The sequence below is a fragment of the Photinus pyralis genome, unplaced genomic scaffold (assembly GCF_008802855.1).
Source record: "Photinus pyralis isolate 1611_PpyrPB1 unplaced genomic scaffold, Ppyr1.3 Ppyr1.4_LG4, whole genome shotgun sequence".
Classification (NCBI taxonomy): domain Eukaryota; kingdom Metazoa; phylum Arthropoda; class Insecta; order Coleoptera; family Lampyridae; genus Photinus; species Photinus pyralis.
This window is the reverse complement of record NW_022170511.1, coordinates 39,251,457-39,273,579: the sequence shown is the minus strand read 5'-3', so window position 1 is coordinate 39,273,579 and position 22,123 is coordinate 39,251,457. Positions and strand designations below refer to the sequence as shown.

At 36.0% G+C, this 22,123-nt stretch overlaps 1 protein-coding gene and 1 long non-coding RNA gene across 2 annotated transcripts in view; one reads left to right on the top strand and one right to left on the bottom strand.

The window, feature by feature from the left end:
• Positions 1–22,123, bottom strand: part of LOC116169857 — a 46,269-nt gene that overhangs the window by 8,050 nt on the left and 16,096 nt on the right. The window lies entirely within an intron of this gene.
• Positions 1,692–18,895, top strand: LOC116169853 (alpha,alpha-trehalose-phosphate synthase [UDP-forming]-like). Its single transcript, XM_031486031.1, has 8 exons — positions 1,692–1,860; positions 9,973–10,069; positions 10,130–10,286; positions 16,419–16,694; positions 16,743–17,752; positions 17,803–17,992; positions 18,037–18,468; positions 18,523–18,895. Exons 1-8 carry the CDS (start codon positions 1,812–1,814, stop codon positions 18,748–18,750), a joined length of 2,439 nt encoding a protein of 812 aa, XP_031341891.1. The 5' UTR covers positions 1,692–1,811; the 3' UTR covers positions 18,751–18,895.

Below are 22,123 nucleotides of genomic sequence, written 5' to 3'. Positions count from 1 at the left end.
ATGGATGAGGTGATTGAAATCAAGAAAAAGCACAGAAAAGTACTTTGTTCATGCATATCAAAGTTTCTTAATGAATTAGACATTTTAGTAAAGAAATAGGCGGTAATACAAAAGAAGTAGAAGTGTTTTGGGAGTGCTTTAAACTTAAAATTGAAGACCTTGCCACGATCAACTCTGGAATTTGCAGCTGGTTATTAGAGTGGTACCTCCGAAGAGTCTTTAATCACAGAAATGGAGCAGTGTGACGTATACCAAGAGAATGACTACCTACAGGGTGAAGATTGGCAAGCTGTTAAGTTTGAGGTAAACGTAAATTTAAGTTAGCTCTTATTCAGTTTAAACTGTAACTACGACGGTAATGTAAAGGATCGGTTGCCTTTCTAGGCTCCATTTTGAAAATTCATACAGATTCTGCTTTAGACAATTGCGATAAAATAGATTACTTAGTGCAAGCTACCGTTGCGGATAGCCGAGCTCGTCAAATAGAGAGTTTAACAAAATTATTGACTGCGAGATTTGGCCGCGAAGACTTGCAAATCGAGGTATATGTTCGCGAGTTGTTAGAGTTGGTATTAAATAATGCGATTTCAAAAGAAAAGCAGGACCTGTCTAAACTGTATGATGTGATTTAGACCGAGTTAAGGGGTCCAGGTACTTTGGGCATTACATCGGACAAATATGCGGCACTTTTGTTTCCTTTGATTGAGTCTTGTTTGCCTCGAGACTTACTGCGTATTTGGCGAGATCCAACTTCAATTCTTGTGGTGCGAGGCTAATGACACTGAAGATTTGGCAGCCTAGGGTAGTGGTGGCTCTCCCTTGGAAGTTCTTAAGTGCTGAAGGAGAAAATGAGCAAATGATTTAGTTATCGATGCACTCACTTTCCAGATTATTGGTGTCGATCAGGGTGTCGATATTTTAGGATCTATCTTTTTGGGGGACGGTAATAAAAGCGCGGTGTTGTCTTTTTTACCTGTGCCGTGTTTCGTGCGGCGCACATAGAAAAGACCGTATCATTATCTACTCTTAATTTTATTCAACGTGTTTGGTAGTTTTATTGCTCGACGGGGTAGACTTAAAATGCTATATACTGTAGGTAGTGATAGCGGGACTAATTTTCGTGGTTCGGACAAGTTTTCGAAACTCTAGATTGGAATACTATAACGAAAGACACAAATACACAACGAATTATTTGGCGGTTCAAAACCCACCTACAGTGGATCTTGGTGGGTAGGGTTTTTTGAGAGACTAATAGGGATAGTTAAACATTTGTTAAGAAAAGTTTTAGGTAAACCTTTTAGGCTATGAAGAAATAAGTGCTTTATAAGTAGACATTAATCAGAAGACTTCTATTGTCAGCACAATATGATCGATGTATGAAGCTGATGGAGGTACTATTAATAACTGTCTTGAAAACAGTCTCCATCTCCATACTGGTTGATTCAGAAAACATGATAATCGTCTTTTCTTCATTTTTACAAAATGTATTACGTATTATGTACATAGATCGTAGAAATTTGAGACGTGCATCAATTAATACGGGATTGCCCTACATTTTCTTGTGGTCTTCTGAAAACCATGAAATGAAATGGATCATATGCTATTCAAATAATCTAATCTCTTTGCGTACTACGAACAGATCAGTAACTCGTCGGAAAGTTCCATAGTTAAACATTTCCATTTCCACCTTTGCAAGGTAGTCTCTCATTATTTGAGTTTAGGGAATAGTAGTGCAACGCATGCTTGGTGTATGGTATGCTGTTGAGAATTAAGGCTTGACAACAGTACAGTAAAAATTAAACTTATTTTCGATGGTCTCGAGAAGGCTTCTAACTGGTCCACCTGAGGTTGCTGTTGGTGGTAAGTACTTTTAGATTCATCATTTCTAACATCCATGTTGGTACTGGATGACAGCACACATACTTTATTAAAGCAAATGATGCTATATATATTTATTAATATACAGAGACATATTTAACTCTTTTCCTCGGTTTTTAAATTTGAAAGAAACGGAAAATTTGGGATCATCTGTTATCGAGATGATGGAATCTTACCAAGTACAATTACCTCAAACAAACCCACTCACTAAATAGATAAAACGATAACGTGCTGTTTACAATCACAAATTACTTAATACTATGTATCTTGCTTAAAAAATGTATGTACCTCCTGGAATTATAAAGGACACCATATCTCTATAAAAATTGTTGGTTCATTTTTCTTTTGATGCCCTTGACATTGTGGTGAAGTTGGTAAGAAGTTTTAAAAAAAAAGATTGGGAGTTGGTTCTTGAAGACAGATCTTTATTGCAAATACAAGTCGTACAAGGTTTAATTTTGAAACGTGCATCAATACCTATCGGAAGTAATGGAAGTAATGGGAGATTGGGAGTTGGTTCTTGAAGACAGATCTTTATCCCTTCATAAATCAAAACGCGTAGGTTTAACAGATATTATATGCGAATCGCATTTGCGAAGTTGCTTATTAAATTGTGTACACGTTGCTTTGTACACATTTAAATATTTAAACAAGATAACTTCTACATCAAATTAATTAAGATTGCGCTATTATTGCCCTTTTTTTGCAATTAATCTCTTTAGGTCTTTACGTGCAATTCTTTACTTTTTCGCATGCTTATTGGAATGAGGTATAAACAAATCAATGCAGACGGTAACTTCAACTTTCACTCGCCGTTAATTACAGAAGTTAATCATTATCTTTCTGCCGTTTCGTGTATGTTATGTATAGAAATTTTCCTCCTATTTTTGTACCTTGAAATGTTTTTTTATATAGGAAGGGAATTTTCCGCCAAAACAACAGATTTAAAGTCATTAGTGACCAGATATTTATATGCAAATGGCAAGATAGGAAACGATTCCAGGGTGAAATATTTTCCATTGTCATGCTTACAATATCTAGTTGTCAAATGTATTGACATAGGATGTTAACAGTAGATCGCTGTTTTTTATGCTCTGGTTTTTGGCAGTCGTAGTGCGATAAGATTAGCGTTCCTATGATTGAAGAAGACAAAAACACCAACGAGTAACGACGTTGTGGTGGGACCGGCACCCGAAATACAACTCAACTGACCACAACCTTTGGTATACCGTACAATTTTTTGGTAAACATAAAATCCATTTCATTACTATAGATAATTGACCATGAATGTTATTAACCGCAAGTATTGTTACATAATGCATTTTTATTTGAGAATTGGATCAAGGTAAATTAATCTCTTTGTTGTAAATAATTCTTTGGCGTATTGCAAAATTTTATACAACCAAGGTAGTATCTAATTCCTATAAAATTACCGGTAGTAATTGCTTGTTTGTGAGTGCGTTAATCTTCAAATGTATAATTAGCAATTATTTCAGTAATTATCACATCAAAACCGCGATGAAGTACGTTTCCATAAATAGGCAATGTAGGTAGTACTTTTAAGTGACCATGTTGATAGTCGTTTAGTGAGACGAAGATGTTCCTGACATTTCACTGCGTGCAGTACGATTGGCCTATGTGTGTGGAAATATTCGGCATTGATACGAGAATGAAATGTGGTACTTCAGCTTATTTACACTTAGCTTTAGCATTTAGCACTCCACGAAACGTCTTCATAGTACAGTTATGCCTAAGTTTTCGTAAAATTAATAGCAGAAGTATGCTCGCCAGGAGAGAATCCCGGTCACAGAATACTTGATCCCACCTACAATATTATCCGGCATCGGGTGTTCTGTGACCGGCATTCTCTTCTGGCGAGTATAATATAAACCACAGGCCAAATTTAAAAGTGCCTTATAAGGGATAAATATAACGTTGACCATTGAACTTTTTACGTCCATTGGTTGTGCTAAGTAATTCTGAAATCGGACCAACTCCTAACACGAATCACCTATGCTATGGTGGTAAATCTACACAACACCGGGCCTGTGTAAACAACATGGGCCTACTGTTGCTCAAATTTGTCCGCTACCGGGTACGTAGATACCCAGACTCGTGAAATCCACACCTAACCTTTTCCAGGTGAAATTCCTGCTTTTTATAATGTGGTAATTGTAATTCCGACTAGTTACTGTTGGAATTTGGGCCAATTATTAAACTTTAAAGATGATCGCATGTAAGCTCCTTTGTAATAATTTAGAACGTGCCAGTTTTAAAATAAAGTGTCCAATGAAATTTGGTTGACATAAGTTCTTGTGTTTCGGAAACATCGTTTGTAACTGAGAAGACACCATTTGTAAATTTGCTTGCATTACATTTGTTTCAGTGACGTCCATTATACTTAAGAACGCATCGATTACACGACTGTAATTTTAAAAAGTTTTTATTAAATACTCGTTATTTTACGTCCCACTTACACATGAACTGACTGAATTACATTTCAAAGTATCTCAGTTCAAGTGCATTAAGCGAGGCATTAAGTTATTCCAACCTAAACCGAAACACTAATTTGTGCTTGTAGCATGTACTTTTCGACTAGGAACAAAGATTTCCGATCGCCATCAAGTTTGGCATAACTGCAATTCAATATAGGCTTATAGCCGGTGTAACATACAGGGTGGCCCAACGAAAACGAAACAGACTGAATAACTTGTAAGGAAATAGTTTTTGAAACATCGTCGATTTGGGTTGGAAGAGGGACATCTTTTACTTCAAAATTTACATCCCTGCTGTCAACCCCCTAAGCATGGTTACCACCTCTTCAATAATTTGAATTGGAACGTTGGGTCGAGTGGCACGTCATTGGAAAGGGTTCTTAATTTCCGACACGCCTATGCTTTATATTCATATTTGAGCGAGTCATTTGTAGGACACAGGGTGTTAAATCACGAATAATTCAAACGAATATTCAAGCTTTTTCATTAATGAACACGTTTATAAGAAATATTAGTTACACAAAACATTCCTGAAGAACATAAAACAAGAATCGACATAATAAACCCTTCTAATAACCCTGAAAAATATGAACCTGATATGTCAAAAGCCAATGTATTGGATTGGGTTAGCTCGGTTTTTAGGTACTGATTTTAAAATTCTGATACTTTGAAAAGCCAAAAACTAAGGATGCTGCAACCAAAAAACCAAAAATAAGTACTACCTCCTTCACTGAAGAAGACATGGAACCCGTTAAGAAATTTATGGAAACCCAATCATCCGCATTGGTTCTCACTTTCGAAGAATTTCGCGATTTCTTCGAAAATGTTCAAGGATCCACGGATCCATTAAGCATTGCCAAAACGTATACATCTAACATTGAAGCACTACTTACTATGCTCACGGAATTATACCCTCTCTTTAATACAAGATCTATGAAATCAAGATGCACAAAAGCAAGAAATAGAATACTAAGACAACTTGATGGTGCCGAAACCGACTCATCTCAAGAAAGCCTCACTTTCTAAACTCCTCAGTTAATTTAATAACGTTTGTAGTATCATTAAACTTGCCTATATTTTTTTGTTATGCTAAATATTTATTATCACTGCACTGCTTTTAGAGATGCCAACTGGGAAGCAGTATTTGAATGTACAAAGGACACGAACGCAGCCCTTGTTTGCTTTTATGATGTTGTATATGAAATTTTCAATCGCGTAGTTGCTAAAAGAAAGAAAAACACGTCCAAATATCCAATATGGTTTACTAATGAGATTATTAATACTTTCAAAATAAAAAATTATTATCTCAGATTAAGAAAATTGTCCGCTCTCCATGATATAAACTTAGAGAGGCTAGGAGTACTAGGTTAAAGCGATTGACTAGGGCTGCCTATGTGAATTACTTATATGAAACAGAGCAAGATATTAATACCAACATAAATCATTTCTGGACTTACGTTAAGCAGCAAAGGAAATCGGATTGTAACATACTTTCAGTTGCTCCTGACTCCTTTGGCCAGTATTTTAACTCGGTCTATTGCAATGATAAAAGCATTTATGCAACCAACTTTCCGAATGACCGTAAAGTTATCTCGAACGATATGTTCACACTAAATAAAATTACAGCAGAAAACTACAGAAATGCTATTAATAGTTATTTATGGTATAAGTGTGTTATATTACAAATAAGTCACGCGAGAAAAAAGTAAGCCCACGAGGCCGTCAGGCCGAGTGGGGTTATTTTCTCAAGTGACTTATTTGTAATTAACACACGTGCACCATACAAAACTTTATCCAACACCTCCTCAAGCTGGTTTAAAACGTGGAAATCTTAAAAACTGCGTGTTCCGCGAAAAGCTAGAGTGCATGGAATACAAAAGCAATAATTCGTTGCTATGGGGAATAATAAACAACAAAAAATTTAGTCAGAAAATTTAATGGATTTACTTATGGTTCCTGTACTTTATCTTGCTAGTGAGTTATTTTACGTCCATAACTCATTAGTGGGTTATATTATAGGTACCTTACTCGTTTAATTTCGTCATGATAATGAATGGATAACATAGAGGTGTTGGATAAAAAATTAAAACCAAAAAAGGCAGCGGGTAATGACATGTTTCCTCCATATATAGTACGAGGTTGTTCAGAATGGCTCGAAAAACCACTACTTCATATATACAATCTAGCAATTAAGACGGAAACCTTTCCCGATATGTGGAAGGAATCGATTGTCGTACCAATTTACAAATCCGGGAATAAGAAATTGGTTGAAAACTACCGACCTATAGCAATACTTTCAGCGCCCGCTAAACTTTTTGAACTAATATTGCACAAAAAACTGGTCATCCATATAAAACCTTCATTAGATGATTCCCAACACGGGTTCGTGTCCCACAAATCTACTTTAACAAACCTATTAACTTTCACTAATCACGTCCAGGAATCTCTAGACTCCAAACAGCAAGTTGACGTGGTCTATACAGATTTTACCAAAGCTTTCGACAAAGTGGATCACGATTTGTTACTGGGAAAACTGTATTTACATGGACTAACTCTCCATTGGCTAAATTTTTTTGCTTCATATCTAAAAAATCGCACCTTCAAAGTAAAATTTGATGGTAAACTTCAGGAAAGTTTGAGGCCAATTCAGGTGTACCTCAAGGCTCCAACCTAGGACCACTGTTGTTTTTGATTTTTATTAACGATTTGCGTATGTCCATAATTACCTCAAACTCACTTATGTTCGCAGATGACTTAAAAATCTATTCTGAGGTCGTCTCTGTTGAGGATTGTAACCTCCTTCAAAAGGACATAGACCGTCTACTTAAGTGGGGCCTTAACAATAAACTTCCACTAAATATCTCCAAATGCCTAGTTTTATCTATATTTCGCACCAGAATCAATATAAGATTCGATTACGAAATGTTTGGAACAAAACTAAAACGAGTGGAATCTATCAAAGACCTTGGTGTTGTGTATGATTCTTCTCTCAACGTTAATAAACACATTGAAAACATTGCTACTAGCGCTTACAAAATGTTTTGTTCTTAGACAATCTGCTAATTTTAAATGCATTCGTACGTTAAAAATCTTGTACTTCACGCTGGTCAGACCCAGGCTAGAGTATGCATCCGTAGTTTGGCATCCCCATACACTTTACGAAATAAAACGCATCGAAAAAGTTCAAAATAGATTTCTAAGATTCCTATATTTAAAAAAAAATAACACCTACCCCGAATTTAATGTTAGATCTGCAGATCTCAGGCATGAATTTGAAATACAAAGTCTTGCTAATCGCAGAAGTATAGCTTTGGTACAGTTTGGTCATAAACTATGGAATAATCTAGTGGACCAAAGCTATCTGCTATCCTTAATGACTCTTAAAGTTCCTAATCGGACGACACGTTCAACTGATATGTTTCACATTCCGACGACTACTTTTCGCTTCCACTCACCCCTCTTAGCTATGTTGCGTTTGTTGAATCAGTTGCTAACGTCAATTATTGATCTTGATTTATCGTTGCCGTTTAAAAAATTACCAATAAAAGGGAAGTTTCAATAAAGATTTAGAGCCTATTTCAAAGACCCTAAAATACTTAAGTGTAGGTCAAGATGAAAACAACACCACAAAGAGCAAAGCTAAAGGACTTTTGAAAAGAACTGTCTGTCGTTACTCTTGTGGGCCAACTAAAGAATATGTTTGACTTTTAAAAACGTTTAGCATTTGATGGTGAACTGTTAGATCTGAAACTTGAAGATACACCCCAGATGTTCAGAAAAAGGAAAAGATTTCTTGATGAAACAGATCCATCGGAAAATTCTGGGCCTGAAAATAAACATGGCAATGGAAGAAGATTTTTCCAAGTTCACAAGAATAAAGCGAACTGCTTAAAATCAAGTAAAATCCAGAAAACAGACGCCATCTAGCAGTTTTAGCTATTGAAAATGTCTTGACTTAAAATCTTGACTTATTTAAAGACGTAGAGTTTGCGAATGTTAAAGCAAGGCGTAAGAAATTCCAGTAAACTTCAATTCAATTTCTACATTTTTCCGCAATTTAAAATACGCTAACCAATTACCCGTCTCTTGTTAAAGTTAGATTCTCTGAAACATGACTCAGTGGTTACATTTTACATGTTTGTTTATTGGATTTCATTGTTTAAACTGTAAAATAACCTCTAAATAGGTGATTTGGAACCACCAAAACCACTTCCACTGTAAAAATTACCTAATAATATCAACATAATATTGTAAAAGGTCAAATTAGACATAGCATTGGAGTAAGCGTACTATATTTCTAAAGATGAAACAGCAGGTGAAACAGTAATATTTTTGTTAGTAACTTAAACTACAAACATTACACTTGGTAATAATAGGGGGGGGGGGTATCTCAAATTCAAGGGGTCCATAGAGGCAAAATATGTGGATCCGACCAAGTATAGATTATTTTGTTCTAGCGGCATAGAGGAAAAAAAGTACAAAATGAGTACAATAAACGCAGTGAACGTTTTACCAACTGAGTAATTAGGTGTTTCACCTCGTATAGATTATATTATTCTACAATACTTCCTTGAAAATCATGTATTAAAAATTGTAGTGGTAGCCACTTTGATATGAATACCATACACCTTGCAGAATTGTTTCCTTTACCTAAAATTCAGGAAGCCGAAACGCCAAGGAAAAAAATAAACAGCAATAGCAAGGTTACAAATACGAAGGTTTGCATAAACAAATTTTCATCAAATATTAATGAGATGCCACCAAATCATTTGCAATTCCTTCCGTACTAAACTAATTAACTATACATTTACTGTTTATTATTATGACCATTGATGAATGGTTTATAATTACTATCATTAATACATTAATTAGGGGTTGCGACATAATTTTGTCATCGCAACAGGTAAGAAACGAGATGTGGCTTTCGTAAAGGTCTTCTGGATTCATAATTACCTTCAATGCAAATTTGATCATTTAGATGTTGTAAAGAAACCACATAAGAGTAGTTTTTTAATTACCGCTAAGATTAAAAAATGGTAGCTACTTTATAAACTGAGCAGAATTGAAGCAAAATATTTGATACGGTTATTTGGGAGAAAATAAGCATCTGAAGGAATGAAAAAATGTTTCGTCTGTCCTTATATTCATTCACGGGATATAGGATACAAGTATGACTCAAATGAAAAAAGGATCGGGAGAGAAGTTCTACACTATTATACTTAGGTTGAAATTTGGATCACCAAAAGAAACGTTTTGTGAAACGCTCCATTTATGTAATTGGCAACACTATTATTTCATTATAAGATAATTTTGTAAGTGTATTGCACGATAGTCGATACCTTGACATATTTTAAATCTTCGTAGACACGAACCGTAATTTTCCAAAAATTCACCCCCGGGTAAGTTAGATCACCCTAAACGTCCATCGCCCACACCTAATCATAATTAAGGCGGAGCAAAGCTGTACATATAGTAAACAACAAAGAAAGATTATTTAGTAATCGGTTCCGATTTGAAAATGAAACTTGCTCGCGTATCAATAAACCACGTTTAGTACTTTGTGTAAAGATGCCAACTGCACATTATCCCGTTGTTGCAGATACAGTCACCTCATCGGGATGCATGATTGTCGTCTCGAATCGTCTTCCCTTCGTCTTGCAGAGGGATGAAGATGGACGGTTGTTTAGAAAGGCGAGGTGGGATTATTTAGATTTTGGCGAGTAAACTGTGATAAAAATGTGTTCTTGTTTGTTTAGTGCGGGCGGTTTGGTGACCGCCGTTGCGCCCGTTGTTATTAACGGTGATGGTTATTGGGTAGGATGGCCCGGTGTACATCTGGAGGATCACAATGAGCCCATTCCCGAGTCGGATCCTAGTGATATCACTCCCACCGCTGGATTAAAGTCTGATAAGGTTTGTTTCTATTTAGTATTTTGCTCGCAACATTTTGTGCGAGTGCTGATACCAAAACAAAAATCCGTAAACTAGTAAAAGTGTAAATTTCCAAAAATTGGCGCCGATTAATTTGTCTATATCTAAAGATTACGTGAATTTCAAAAGATCGTCAACGACCTGTGGTGTTTGCTGAAATAATTTTTTGTGGCTTAGGGTTTATTCTTACCTTCAACTGTGTCTCCAAATTTGAAAACGTATAGGTAGTACTTTGTCAAAAAATCATTGAATGACTGGGGTATACGATAAGTTATTAAAAGATGAAGATATCAGGTCGCGTTGAATAGCGTGATTATGTGAAAGTTACATTCTTAGCGTAAGCATTACAAATAAGGAAGCACGGAAGGAAGGTCAATATAATTCAACGTTATAATTAGCGAGTAAAAAACTAATAAAGTGCTTCACAACTGACCTTACATGCACAGCAGTTAATAGCTTCTGATCCAATCAGACAATAGGGGTAGTTTTTAGTGTATGATTTGCAAGATAAGATTGTAGTTTTTCTCTATTTATGAGAAACATTACAACCAAACTTGCTCAAGTGAAACGCCTTGTCCAATTTTTCATGTCACCTTAAACAGAGCGGTGTTGTAAGTCGAAAATCTTTCCACTTGCCTACAATTTGGATTCCGAAAGGATGCTATTTATTTTTTAATAAAGAATAAGGGAAATTTTGAAACAAAATGGATTAAAGAGCAATTAATCTTCGTATCTCAACTGTGCTCGTTTTGTGCTGATTTAGGCGCCAACTTCTTAGTTTGTGCTCGATTATTGCAAAATGTCGAGTTTATTTATTTATTATCCCCCTCTCGTTCTGGGCCCTCAACAGGCTTGCGCCCAATTACAGAGTGACCCGCATAATGCGAGTTACAGGAGGATTTTCAATTTCCGCCCAATCTTCGTCCTACTTTTGGTAATTTGCGAAATTCCCCATTTTATTCCACAGAGAGAAGAGCGGATTATCTATACATCTATACAATAGGCTATAGCCTAATAAGGGCTGAAAAATAGAGAGGTGTCTATATCAATATATCAAACAATCGTATTAATAGGCATGATGTTAAAATACTATTTGTGAAATATACCGGAGCTTTTGGCATATTACTTCAGTTTTAATTCCCGAACAGCATATTAAGCTTGCGAAATCGTACTGCCCTGGGAAACGTTACCGTTTTAAAATCGGTTTTTTGACATTATCTCCTTTTCAGTTGCTTTAATCCAAGAAATACCTATTACAAAAATTGTAGAGAACTAAATTCTTTGCAAGTTTTGTCTGAAATTTTTGCCATTAAACATATGGTTTTCTGTGCTATATTATATTAAAGTGGGACATATTTCTTAAAATCGCGAAAACGCGCCTTTTTCACAGGAAAAAATAATTCTTAGTCGGTATCTCACGAACTTTCTACGGATTTAACTAGCTAACGGTCGGATGAATGAAACTGATTTTTTTACAGACTAATGATAGGTAGGTACTGCCACTGACTTAAATCTTTTCTCTAATTATAAGATTATCTCATATCTTATAATTAGAAAAAAAAATTAAAAAAGAAACACTATCATAGTCATTGGCTGTACCTATCATTGTCTGTAAAAAAATCAGCTTCATTCATCCAACCGTAATCTAGTTATATCCGCAGAAAAAACCGACTAAGAATTGTTTTTTTACAGAGTTACCAAAAGAGTCATTATCAACGTTTTCATTTGGTTTAGGTATAACTTATTTTCTAAAAAAAGCAATTTAAAATTGGTACCTGAGGCGGCAGACGGTCGATTTTAGCATAGGTACTCGGATAGGTCAAAGTGGAACTCCATCGGTTAAAATTTTGATTTTAAGAAATATGCCCCACTTTGATATAATATAGCACAAAAACCATTTGTTTAATGGAAAAATACTTCAGACAAAACTTGTAATTTCTCTACAATTTTTGTAATACCTAAGTACTTTTTGAATGGAAGCATACATTGATTTTAGTAAAATAGCGGCGTTTCTCAGATAGAACGATGTCGCAAACTTGATATGTTGCACAGGACGTAAAACTGAACTCACATGCCAAATTTCAAAACTCCCCGATTTAATGCAAGGTAGCTTAGCTCCCCATTGATTGGATTATAGGTATACCATTTGGCACCAGGAATTCTCTGTTAATTTTGACGCACGACCTGTGGAAATTGGCGTAAAAATCAGCACAAAGCACTGGGATTTAGAAATGTTAGTGGCAATCCTAAAAACCGCAAAAACTAGAGAGTTGGCACACAAATCAGTACAAAGCGGGCACAAATTAAAGTGCCGATGATTCGGTGTTTGTACTATGCGATCAAAAATTGGTTGCTGTCGAGCCACTTTTGGAATTTTTGTTTACAAGGGAAATCGTACTTAACTCCACAGCAACTCGTTTTTGATCACCCGTTATTTAGGGGACCAATCTAACCCACGCTATATAGCAAGTCAGTTCGTCGCTTATTCAAGTTGGTTTAGGCTATGAAATAATTTCCTTACTTGTGAATCGCTAACACTAATCTCACTATTAATTTTAAACAAAAAGTTGCTTTACGAACTGAATTAAAATGGTTATTTTTTGAATAGTTATCAAATTACTTGACTTTTTTCCAAAAGAATCGTATGGAAAGTGGTACTTTTTTTCACGATTTTTACTATGCGTTTCCATGGCGTTCAGTCCTGTCTAAGGCTCAATTGTTTAATGACAGCAAATCGCGAATGTCAATGATATTATTCAGTAATGGGTTTATTACTATGCAAAAAAATTTCATGAACAACACGTGTTGAAAGTGTCTTTTTTTCATAAATTTGCAGTTTGATTAAGTTCATAACTAAATAACTATTGTACAACTAGTTTTGAAAGTGATATTTTTTTTCATAAATTTGCAGTATAATTAATGAGACCGACGAATTTTTTTTCATAGCGATCCTTATTAACCTATAATTGAATAATATCAATGATATTCGCGATTTACTGTCTCAAAATTATAATAGAAAGGTTGAATTTTGTACAGAAAGCCACCTCGGAACCTACTTATTATAATTGAACCAGCAGCTTACACCGTGAAAGATCTTCCTTGATTGTACACGATTTAAAAACAGAAAACACTGCACCACTAACTTTGTAATGAAAAATTACTGTAAGATAAATTGCAGATTTTCTCCATATAAGGAAAAAACTACTGTACCTATGGCATTGCTCCATTTTTAGTTTATGAGCGGAATTAAAAAATTCCTTCTACAGCGTGTACTCGCCATATGTTAGGGGTAGTCCTCACGCCGCGCCACCGATTTAATTATGTAGACGTTGCTCTCGTTTCGTGATGTTTGGAAATCCAACATCAATACGCGTATGGATTTCTTCGTGATTTACTGTCTCAAAAATTGATGCTATCACATACGACTAAACGCAATGGAAACGCATAGTAAAAATCGTGAAAAAAAGAATATTATTTTTTGACAAAAACTTCCGGTAATTTGAAAAATTTTTATTTTGCAATGGACATTAAGGCAATGTTTTTTATATTTTAGAATTTCATAACGTATCGATAATGTTGTAATGAAAAATGGAAGCAATTTGCAACGATCCCCAATAATCCCTGCAAGGCAAAATTGTATTACTTTCGCCATATTTGCTCAACAGAATTGCTGTACTTCATTTACAATTATTACACCTTAAATTTGACCTAAGAATGGTGATTTTCCTTCAGAAAAAGCTTACTTCTCGGAAAATCTTTGTTTTCCCGCATATGTTTTCGAAAAAAGTACCGTTCCTTTTGAAATGAAAATGATTCTTAAATTGGCAAAGGCATTGGTTTTTATTTTTAATTTTTGAGCAGTTTAGACATTAAAATTTAAAAAGAACAAGTTAATAACCATTTCAGCTGGTTACTTATTAAAATTGGTTCACTGATTGTTTCTTATTTGCCTTTAATGTAGAATTTGGAAATCAATTGGCAAGGATCACTGAATTCCGTTAAAAGGATGAATGTCAATTTCTCCATTTATAAGAAATACTACCACCAAAATTGCTCAAGTGAGACTTACAAGAGGTAATTTCTGCATGAAAAAACACGTTGTTCCATATTTAATTTGGCTTTGGTTTAGAAAAATTTGGAAAATTTTCGTTATTTATTCATACTTTGGAGTTTGAAAATGTTAAAACAGTGCTCACGTGAAATGAATGGCAGCATTACTAGTCGCACATTTAATTTAAAATAAATTCTTGCTTTTTCTCCGGAAAGTTAACTAGAAGCATCTTCTGCAAAACAGATTCTTTTTTTTACTGCGACTAAATTGAAAATTACAATTGTACCATTTAATTTACCATGGAGATTAAAGGCCTGCAGTGATTTCCTATTTTTGACAAAAACTACATAATCTTGATCGAATTGTACGCAAGGCTTGTTTAATGCCACCTCGAATTGAAAATAGAAATACTCTTACTACTTCAATTCAACTGTATACTCATTAAGAGTATCTTTAGATGCAGAAAATCTTGCTTCTTGCGTGTAATTTGAAAAGTTTACATTGATTTGGCACAATACAAGCAATTTGCAACGTTTTCTAAGTCACGTGAAAGTGAAAACTATAATACTTCCCCACGGTGAGAAATATTACAATCAGGGTTGCTCAATTTGGCAGCACTTCTTCATTTATAATTCCACCTCAAATTTGAAAAAAAAGTAATGTTGCTTTTTCTACAGAAAGTCAGCTCAATGCTTTCCCGAGAAAAAGTAATGAAAAAGGGAAAATCTCTAATAATGTCCTGAAAGGAAAAAATGTAATGCTTTCTCGACTTCTGGGTAAAACTACAAAGTTTGCTCAAAAGAATCACGTGGCAGCATTTCTAATTGTGCGCTAAATTTGAAATAAGAAGGTTGCTTTTTTTCCAAAAGAAGCTTACTCCTTAGTCATTATAATTACTTTTGAAAAGCGAAACAAATGTTGGCTCTTCTTCAGCAGATTAACTGTTCTGTTGGTTCATAACCTTACGCCGTGGAAAATTTCTTGTTTATAAATTGGAATTTGGAAAATATGATTAATTTGGAATGAAACGGAAAAGCCTTTAGTAGTTTAACGTAGCTTAACTTGCACGAGAAGATGCTTTCTTGATCGAGAAACGCAACTATAAGCATTTCTTCATTTTGTAATCCGGTGAAATGAAAAGATCTGCTTTAATACCTATTCTTGCGTTAGTTTCGAAGCTTTTGCACTTGAGAGTGCTATAATTTCGAATTTGAGATAGTACCATTTATTATTTTTTAATAGAAAACATAAGCAATTTACATGAACTTTTAAGCGAAAATTACATCTTTTCTGTACCTATGTAAGAAAAACGACATCTAAGCTTTGTGAAACTGATTTCTTAATTTTTAATTCGCTAAGGTGAAATAAAAAAGTAGGTTAATACATGTCGGTGTCGGTTAAAAAGCTTTCCCAGTGAAATTACTTGTCGATAATTTTAAATTTGAGAAAATATTATGCATCGTTTAATGAAAAACACGAGGAAAAACAAGAATTTGCATTGATGGCTAAACAACTTGTAAGAGAAAATTGCAATGTCTTCCCTTTTTATAAGAAAAAAGAAAATTAAACTTGCTCAACAGAAGCGCATTTCTTCATTTTTAATTCCCCCACGTGAAATATAAGGATTGCTTTTTCTAAAACAAATCTACTCAATACCTGCATATTTATGTTATAGTTCACAATCCCTTCCAGTGGAATGCTTTTCTGGTGACATAGAATTATAGAAAGTACCATTCATTCTCTTGTAATTTTAAATTAGAATAAAAAGGTTGCTTTTTGTATAGCAAACACCTCGGAACCTACTAATTAGGATTGAATCAGAAGCTTATACGCCGCGCCGTAACAAATCTTCCTTGAATGTACACTATTTAAGAATTGAAAACACACCTAATGTTGTAATGAACAATTAATGTAAGATAAATTGCAGCTTTTCTCCATTTACGCCAAAAACTACTATACGGCGGCGCGGTGTTGCCGATTTAATTGTGTAGACACTGCTTTCGTTTCGTGATGTTTGGAAATCCAGCATCAACGGATTAGTAAACCCTTATATGAATTTCCAGGTGGTGCCAGTTCACATAGATTCCATTACATTTGATGATTACTACAATGGTTGCTGCAATGCCACATTCTGGCCGCTATTTCACTCAATGCCAGATAGGGCAGTCTTTAATCGCGACAAGTGGAGAGCATACGCCGAAGTTAACAAGGAATTCGCAGACCGCACATTTGAAACGCTCAAGAATGTCCATAACTCGGACTCGGACAATCGAAACGATGCTCCCTTAGTGTGGATACACGATTATCACTTGATGATTGCAGCTAATTGGTTACGAGAGGTACATGCATGTCTTATTTCTGATTTTGTCTAATTAACTTTTATTTAGGCGGCTACAGAGGAAGCCATACGTTGTAAGATAGGTTTCTTCCTCCACATTCCGTTCCCCCCGTGGGATATATTTCGATTATTCCCATGGGCCGATGAAATACTACAAGGAATGTTAGCGTGCGACATGGTAGGGTTTCACATTACAGACTACTGCCTCAACTTCGTCGATTGTTGTCTACGATGTTTGGGTTGTCGAATTGATAAGAAAAATCTCCTGGTTGAGCACGTCGGCAGGACCGTACGTGTGCGGGCTTTACCCATTGGAATACCGTACGAGAGATTTGTGCAATTAGCCGAAAAGGCGCCCAAAGTATTATCGACCAATCAGAAAATTATTTTGGGAGTAGACCGGTTGGATTACACAAAGGGATTGGTGCATCGTTTTCTGTCGTTTGAGTCACTTTTGGAAAACTTTCCCGAGCACCTTGAAAAAGTTTCGTTTCTTCAAATTGCGGTACCCTCGCGCACTGATGTTAAAGAGTATCAAGATCTGAAAGAAGAAATAGATCAACTCGTCGGGCGAATTAATGGAAAGTTCAGTACGCCGAATTGGGCACCGATCAGATACATTTATGGCTGCGTAACTCAGGACGAACTCGCCGCCTTTTATCGAGAGGCGGCCGTCGGGCTAGTGACACCATTACGAGATGGAATGAATTTGGTTGCCAAAGAATTTGTGGCCTGTCAACTAAACGTCCCCCCAGGTGTACTGATCGTGTCACCCTTTGCGGGTGCTGGTGAAACAATGCACGAGGCAATCATCTGCAATCCGTACGAGATCGAAGGCGCATCTGAATGTCTGCACCGAGCACTCACAATGCCCGAGGACGAACGAATACTAAGAATGAATTACTTACGAAGACGCGAGAAACTCAACGATGTTAACTACTGGACAAGATCGTTTTTACAGGCGATTGGTTCTTTGGTTACGCAAAATGAGGATGAGAGCATCGACAATGTAACTATTCCCGAAGTTACTCTGGACGATTTCGACGAGTATCTCGTAAAGTAGGTTTCTTCGTCATTTTTAGCAAATGTTTACATTGAAACACTTTCAGATACATCGGGAATAATCACAAACTCGCGCTGCTATTAGACTACGATGGTACCTTGGCTCCCATAGCTCCACATCCTAATCTCGCAATACTACCAACAGAAACTAAAAATGTACTGCAAAGGTTGTCGAATATGCCAGACTGTTACATAGCGGTCATTTCTGGAAGAAACGTCAATAACGTTAAGGACATGGTAAGAGTGGAGAGCAGTTTTCAGCGACTAAGTCTCAGTTGTAGGTTGGAATTGACGGGATAACTTACGCAGGTAGTCACGGATTGGAGATTTTGCATCCGGATGGCAGCAAATTCGTACACCCCATGCCTACGGAAATGCAAGGGAAGGTATCGGATCTCCTGCAGCAGTTGCAGGAGCACGTCTGCAGAGACGGCGCCTGGGTTGAAAACAAAGGGGCCATACTCACATTCCATTTCCGCGAATCTCCCACTTACTTACGGCCCCAGCTCGAGCGACAGGCGAAAATGTTAATAGAGGGAGCCGGGTTTAAGGCGGCGAAAGCGCTTTGCGCCTTGGAGGCTCGTCCGCCTGTCGAGTGGAACAAAGGCAGGGCTTCGATTTACATCTTGCGTACGGCTTTTGGTGTGGATTGGAGCGAGCGTATTAGAATTATTTACGCCGGTGATGACACCACAGACGAAGATGCTATGGTGGTACGATTTAGTTACTTAGATAGTTAGAATGAAGCTCCCTACCCCGTTTTTTAGGCTTTGAAAGGTATGGCAGCGACCTTTAGAGTGATAAGCTCTCCAATTACAAAGACGTCGGCGGAACGCCGCTTGTCATCAACCGATTCCGTCCTAACGCTTTTAAAATGGGTTGAAAGGCACTTGAGCAGGCGAAAACCACAGCAAAATGGTACACGCAAGAATTCGAAATCGCTCAAGGAGGGTGTACAGATGGAGATGTCTTTTTTACAGTCTCCATCGGCGTAAACACAAAGCTATTTGTTAGGCAGGAAACTATTTTAAGATTATGCAATAATATGATTATATTGATTTTACACTGTTTCATGTAGTACGTATTGTTGTTTTACATTTTAAATAATTCTCTAGACTTAAAACCTTTTTTTTACTTTGTTTTACGCTTTTGATGTTAGACATTTAAGGTGTCGAACCGGTCCCAATGACGACTTTTTCCTTTACTGATCAGTATTTTATTTGGAAAACGCTTGATGGTAATTTTACTCTTACTGCCTGAATTCCACAACTGTATTATCGGTTTCAAGATGCACGCGATATTCAAAACGCAAAAAAGTGATAAATTATACAATATTTTTCTAAATAGTTATTGTAATAATTCTGCGTATCCCGGTAGTGAATTAAGGCGATTCTCCACAGAAAATATTCTAGTAAAGGCCAATTCACATTATCGGTCAGGTCATGATCAGAGAATCTTCATAAGAAATACATACTACAATAATTGATCGCATCATGACCGGAGCGTGATCTGACATCTGTCAGTTTAGTTTGAAACATACTGTATAAAAAAGCTATATAAAAATGAAGAAATGGCTACATTAGATTAATGAAGTGCAGCATAAATAAAAGGAAACCGTTTTTTTGGTTCATGGTTAAACTTAAAAAAAATATAGGTTATGATACCTCAATGTAATCAAAAGAAAAATGCAAAAATTGACGTTAAGATATACCGGGTGTTACATTTAAAAATACCAACATTGTGTCAAATCAATACGGTGGTCCAACATTTTTTTACTAAGCCTCAGGATTTTCGTCTTGTATCTAGATTGATTCTGTTTGTTGTATTAAGTTTCACAAAAAAGTGACACAGGGTCGAGAAAGCCGCAAGTGTTGAAAAACAAAACAGCTAAGATACACTGCTGTTTCAACCAAAATAGGACACACGGTACCTAAATACATTGCGGCCGACTGACCAGCTCCGTCCCCACATCTTGCTAACTGACTATCATAAGTTTCATTTATATACAAATTGTATAACAATTTTTCAGCGTTAGTAAATTCATTTAATTAGCTGGACAGCTTCGATGGTAGACCAGAGACCCCTGTTCCCAGTTTTGCTTGACTGACCGCAATATGTTGGTCACATTAAAAGAGAACCTTACGCAAAAAAATGGTTACAAACAGCAAAGCATCGATTGCAGCAAATTGCCCCCGGTGAAAAACCCTTACCCATTAAGCCCCAGCCTATAAACCTCCGGGTGACAGTAACTCCCGGATAAATACCTCTGCACAATCCAAAATTAGCACATTCTGAGCACAAAATTATGGCATTCTAACGTTTTTAATTTGGCGAAGGTGTACCTCCAACGTGAAATTGGAGGTACAGACTAAGAATTTGGCTTGAGCACAAAATTTGCATTATACGGCAAAAAATGGAATAAAATGAGCACAAAATAACGTGTCGTTGTCTTAAATATCGTAATGTCGTACCTCCAACCTCATCGACCTCTTTAGCACTGTACCTATCTACTGATCATTTAAATTATAGTGCGACCATTGAATAATAAATCTACCAGATTTATTATTCAATGGTACGATCTTATTTTGAGGATATCTTTATGAAAGGCAATTTATGTACTGAAGGACTACAGCTCGTCGTTTCACACCCTGTATAAACGGTATTTCAGATTTAAGAGCAAAGTTAAATTACATAATTAAATCAATTTGAGATTCGTAAATAACTTTACAGAATGTTGGAAACGTGACTGCACAGAATGATTTAATTTACCCTATCAAAAAACAAAATTATGTTCAATTTATATAAATAATTAAATTACAAGTAAATAACGAGGCCTTAAAAATGTTATAAGAAGAAATAAAGTTAACCTTCGCGATATCTACCATCCTCCATTGGAACTATCAATATTTCCAAATAGAACATCTGCACATCCACCTCACTAAAATGCCAGAAAACTGGAGTATTGATCTGCGGCCCTATTCGCCTGGGGAAAATTACACAAATGAACTTCGAAAGCTGTGTACAGATAGCGCCACGTATTCTGCAAACCAAATTTTGGCAGATTTAAGAGATAATAAATTAATGTTAGGCATTAAAATAATGCTTAAAGCCTATTGTGGCGCTTAATGAAAAACCAACACAAAGTTAATTAACTAAACAAGGTAATGAAAATGTAAATGCGCGTAAAGTAAACAAGATTGCAACAAATGAAAACAAGATCGCCAAAACTAAATGTTATTTTGTCTATACCAATTGGGCACATCTGTTGAAAAATAAACTTTAAAGTAAATTCGGAAGCAAATTTTCCCCAATTTTGATTTTCCCTTGCAAAGTTCGAATCGCGAACGTCGAAGGGGAAAGAGACCAAGACTTTCGGCGTTACAAAGTGATATGATGATTAGGTTAAATGGTGAAGAATAATACCTCGTTAGACATTCATTGAAAACTTTCAACTCGTTCCATTTTGTTGGCGAAAACGATTTGAGCTTTTCTAATTTAATGTTCCGTTGGAAGTTGGAAGTCATTGCGTGGTTCAAGGCACTTTCTTGAAATTATACGGAGACTTTAATTAAATTTTTTGTACTTATTCAGTTTATTTTAGATGAGAAACACTGATTAAGTGCCCACATTACTTCTTGTTTTGTTAAATGAAAGTGCACCCTTTTTTTGTAACACAAAGGCACGTTCCGCAGTCCTCCTCATATTTAATTGAGAAACTGTGCAATATTTTCTGGCGCTCAAATTGCAAACAATATAAGTTTGATTTTATAAAATCATCCTTTGTTCGAGTATTCAACGTTAATTAAAATCCATTATGTTTAAAAGGAAATTGGTTTAAATCAAAATCGCACAAACCTCTTCAATGTTCGGTGTCCTATTTAAATTACAGCGATTGATCCTTCTCCGTTCGTTTTCATGCTGGAATAAGACACGCTTGAATTTTCATTAATTATTTGTTTGATGGTGTAACGAGAACGACAAATAACGTGAAAAACGTATAACCACTTGAAAGTCCGCTTCGGGATAACGAAACTTTCGAAATGTGACTGGTGGGACGCGGTTTCTCTGATAAAACCTCACAAATGCAATCACTTACAGACATCACAATCTCTTGCGTCTTTCCGGCAAGGAGATGACATTTCATGTAACTGTTTTGTTGACTTCCCTTGGTTGCAATTGCAGTAATATGTTCAACAAATCTAATATCCTTCGCTTTTGTACAAAGATGGTATTTTCAATAGAGCTTGTCAGTCAACCTCGTTACGTTCGATTTTAATTAAACCAAGGAGAAACTCATTGAAAAGCACATTTTCTCATTTTTTCGAACTCATTGAGTCCAGTCAAATTACGGTTTGGGCTGGATGCTGT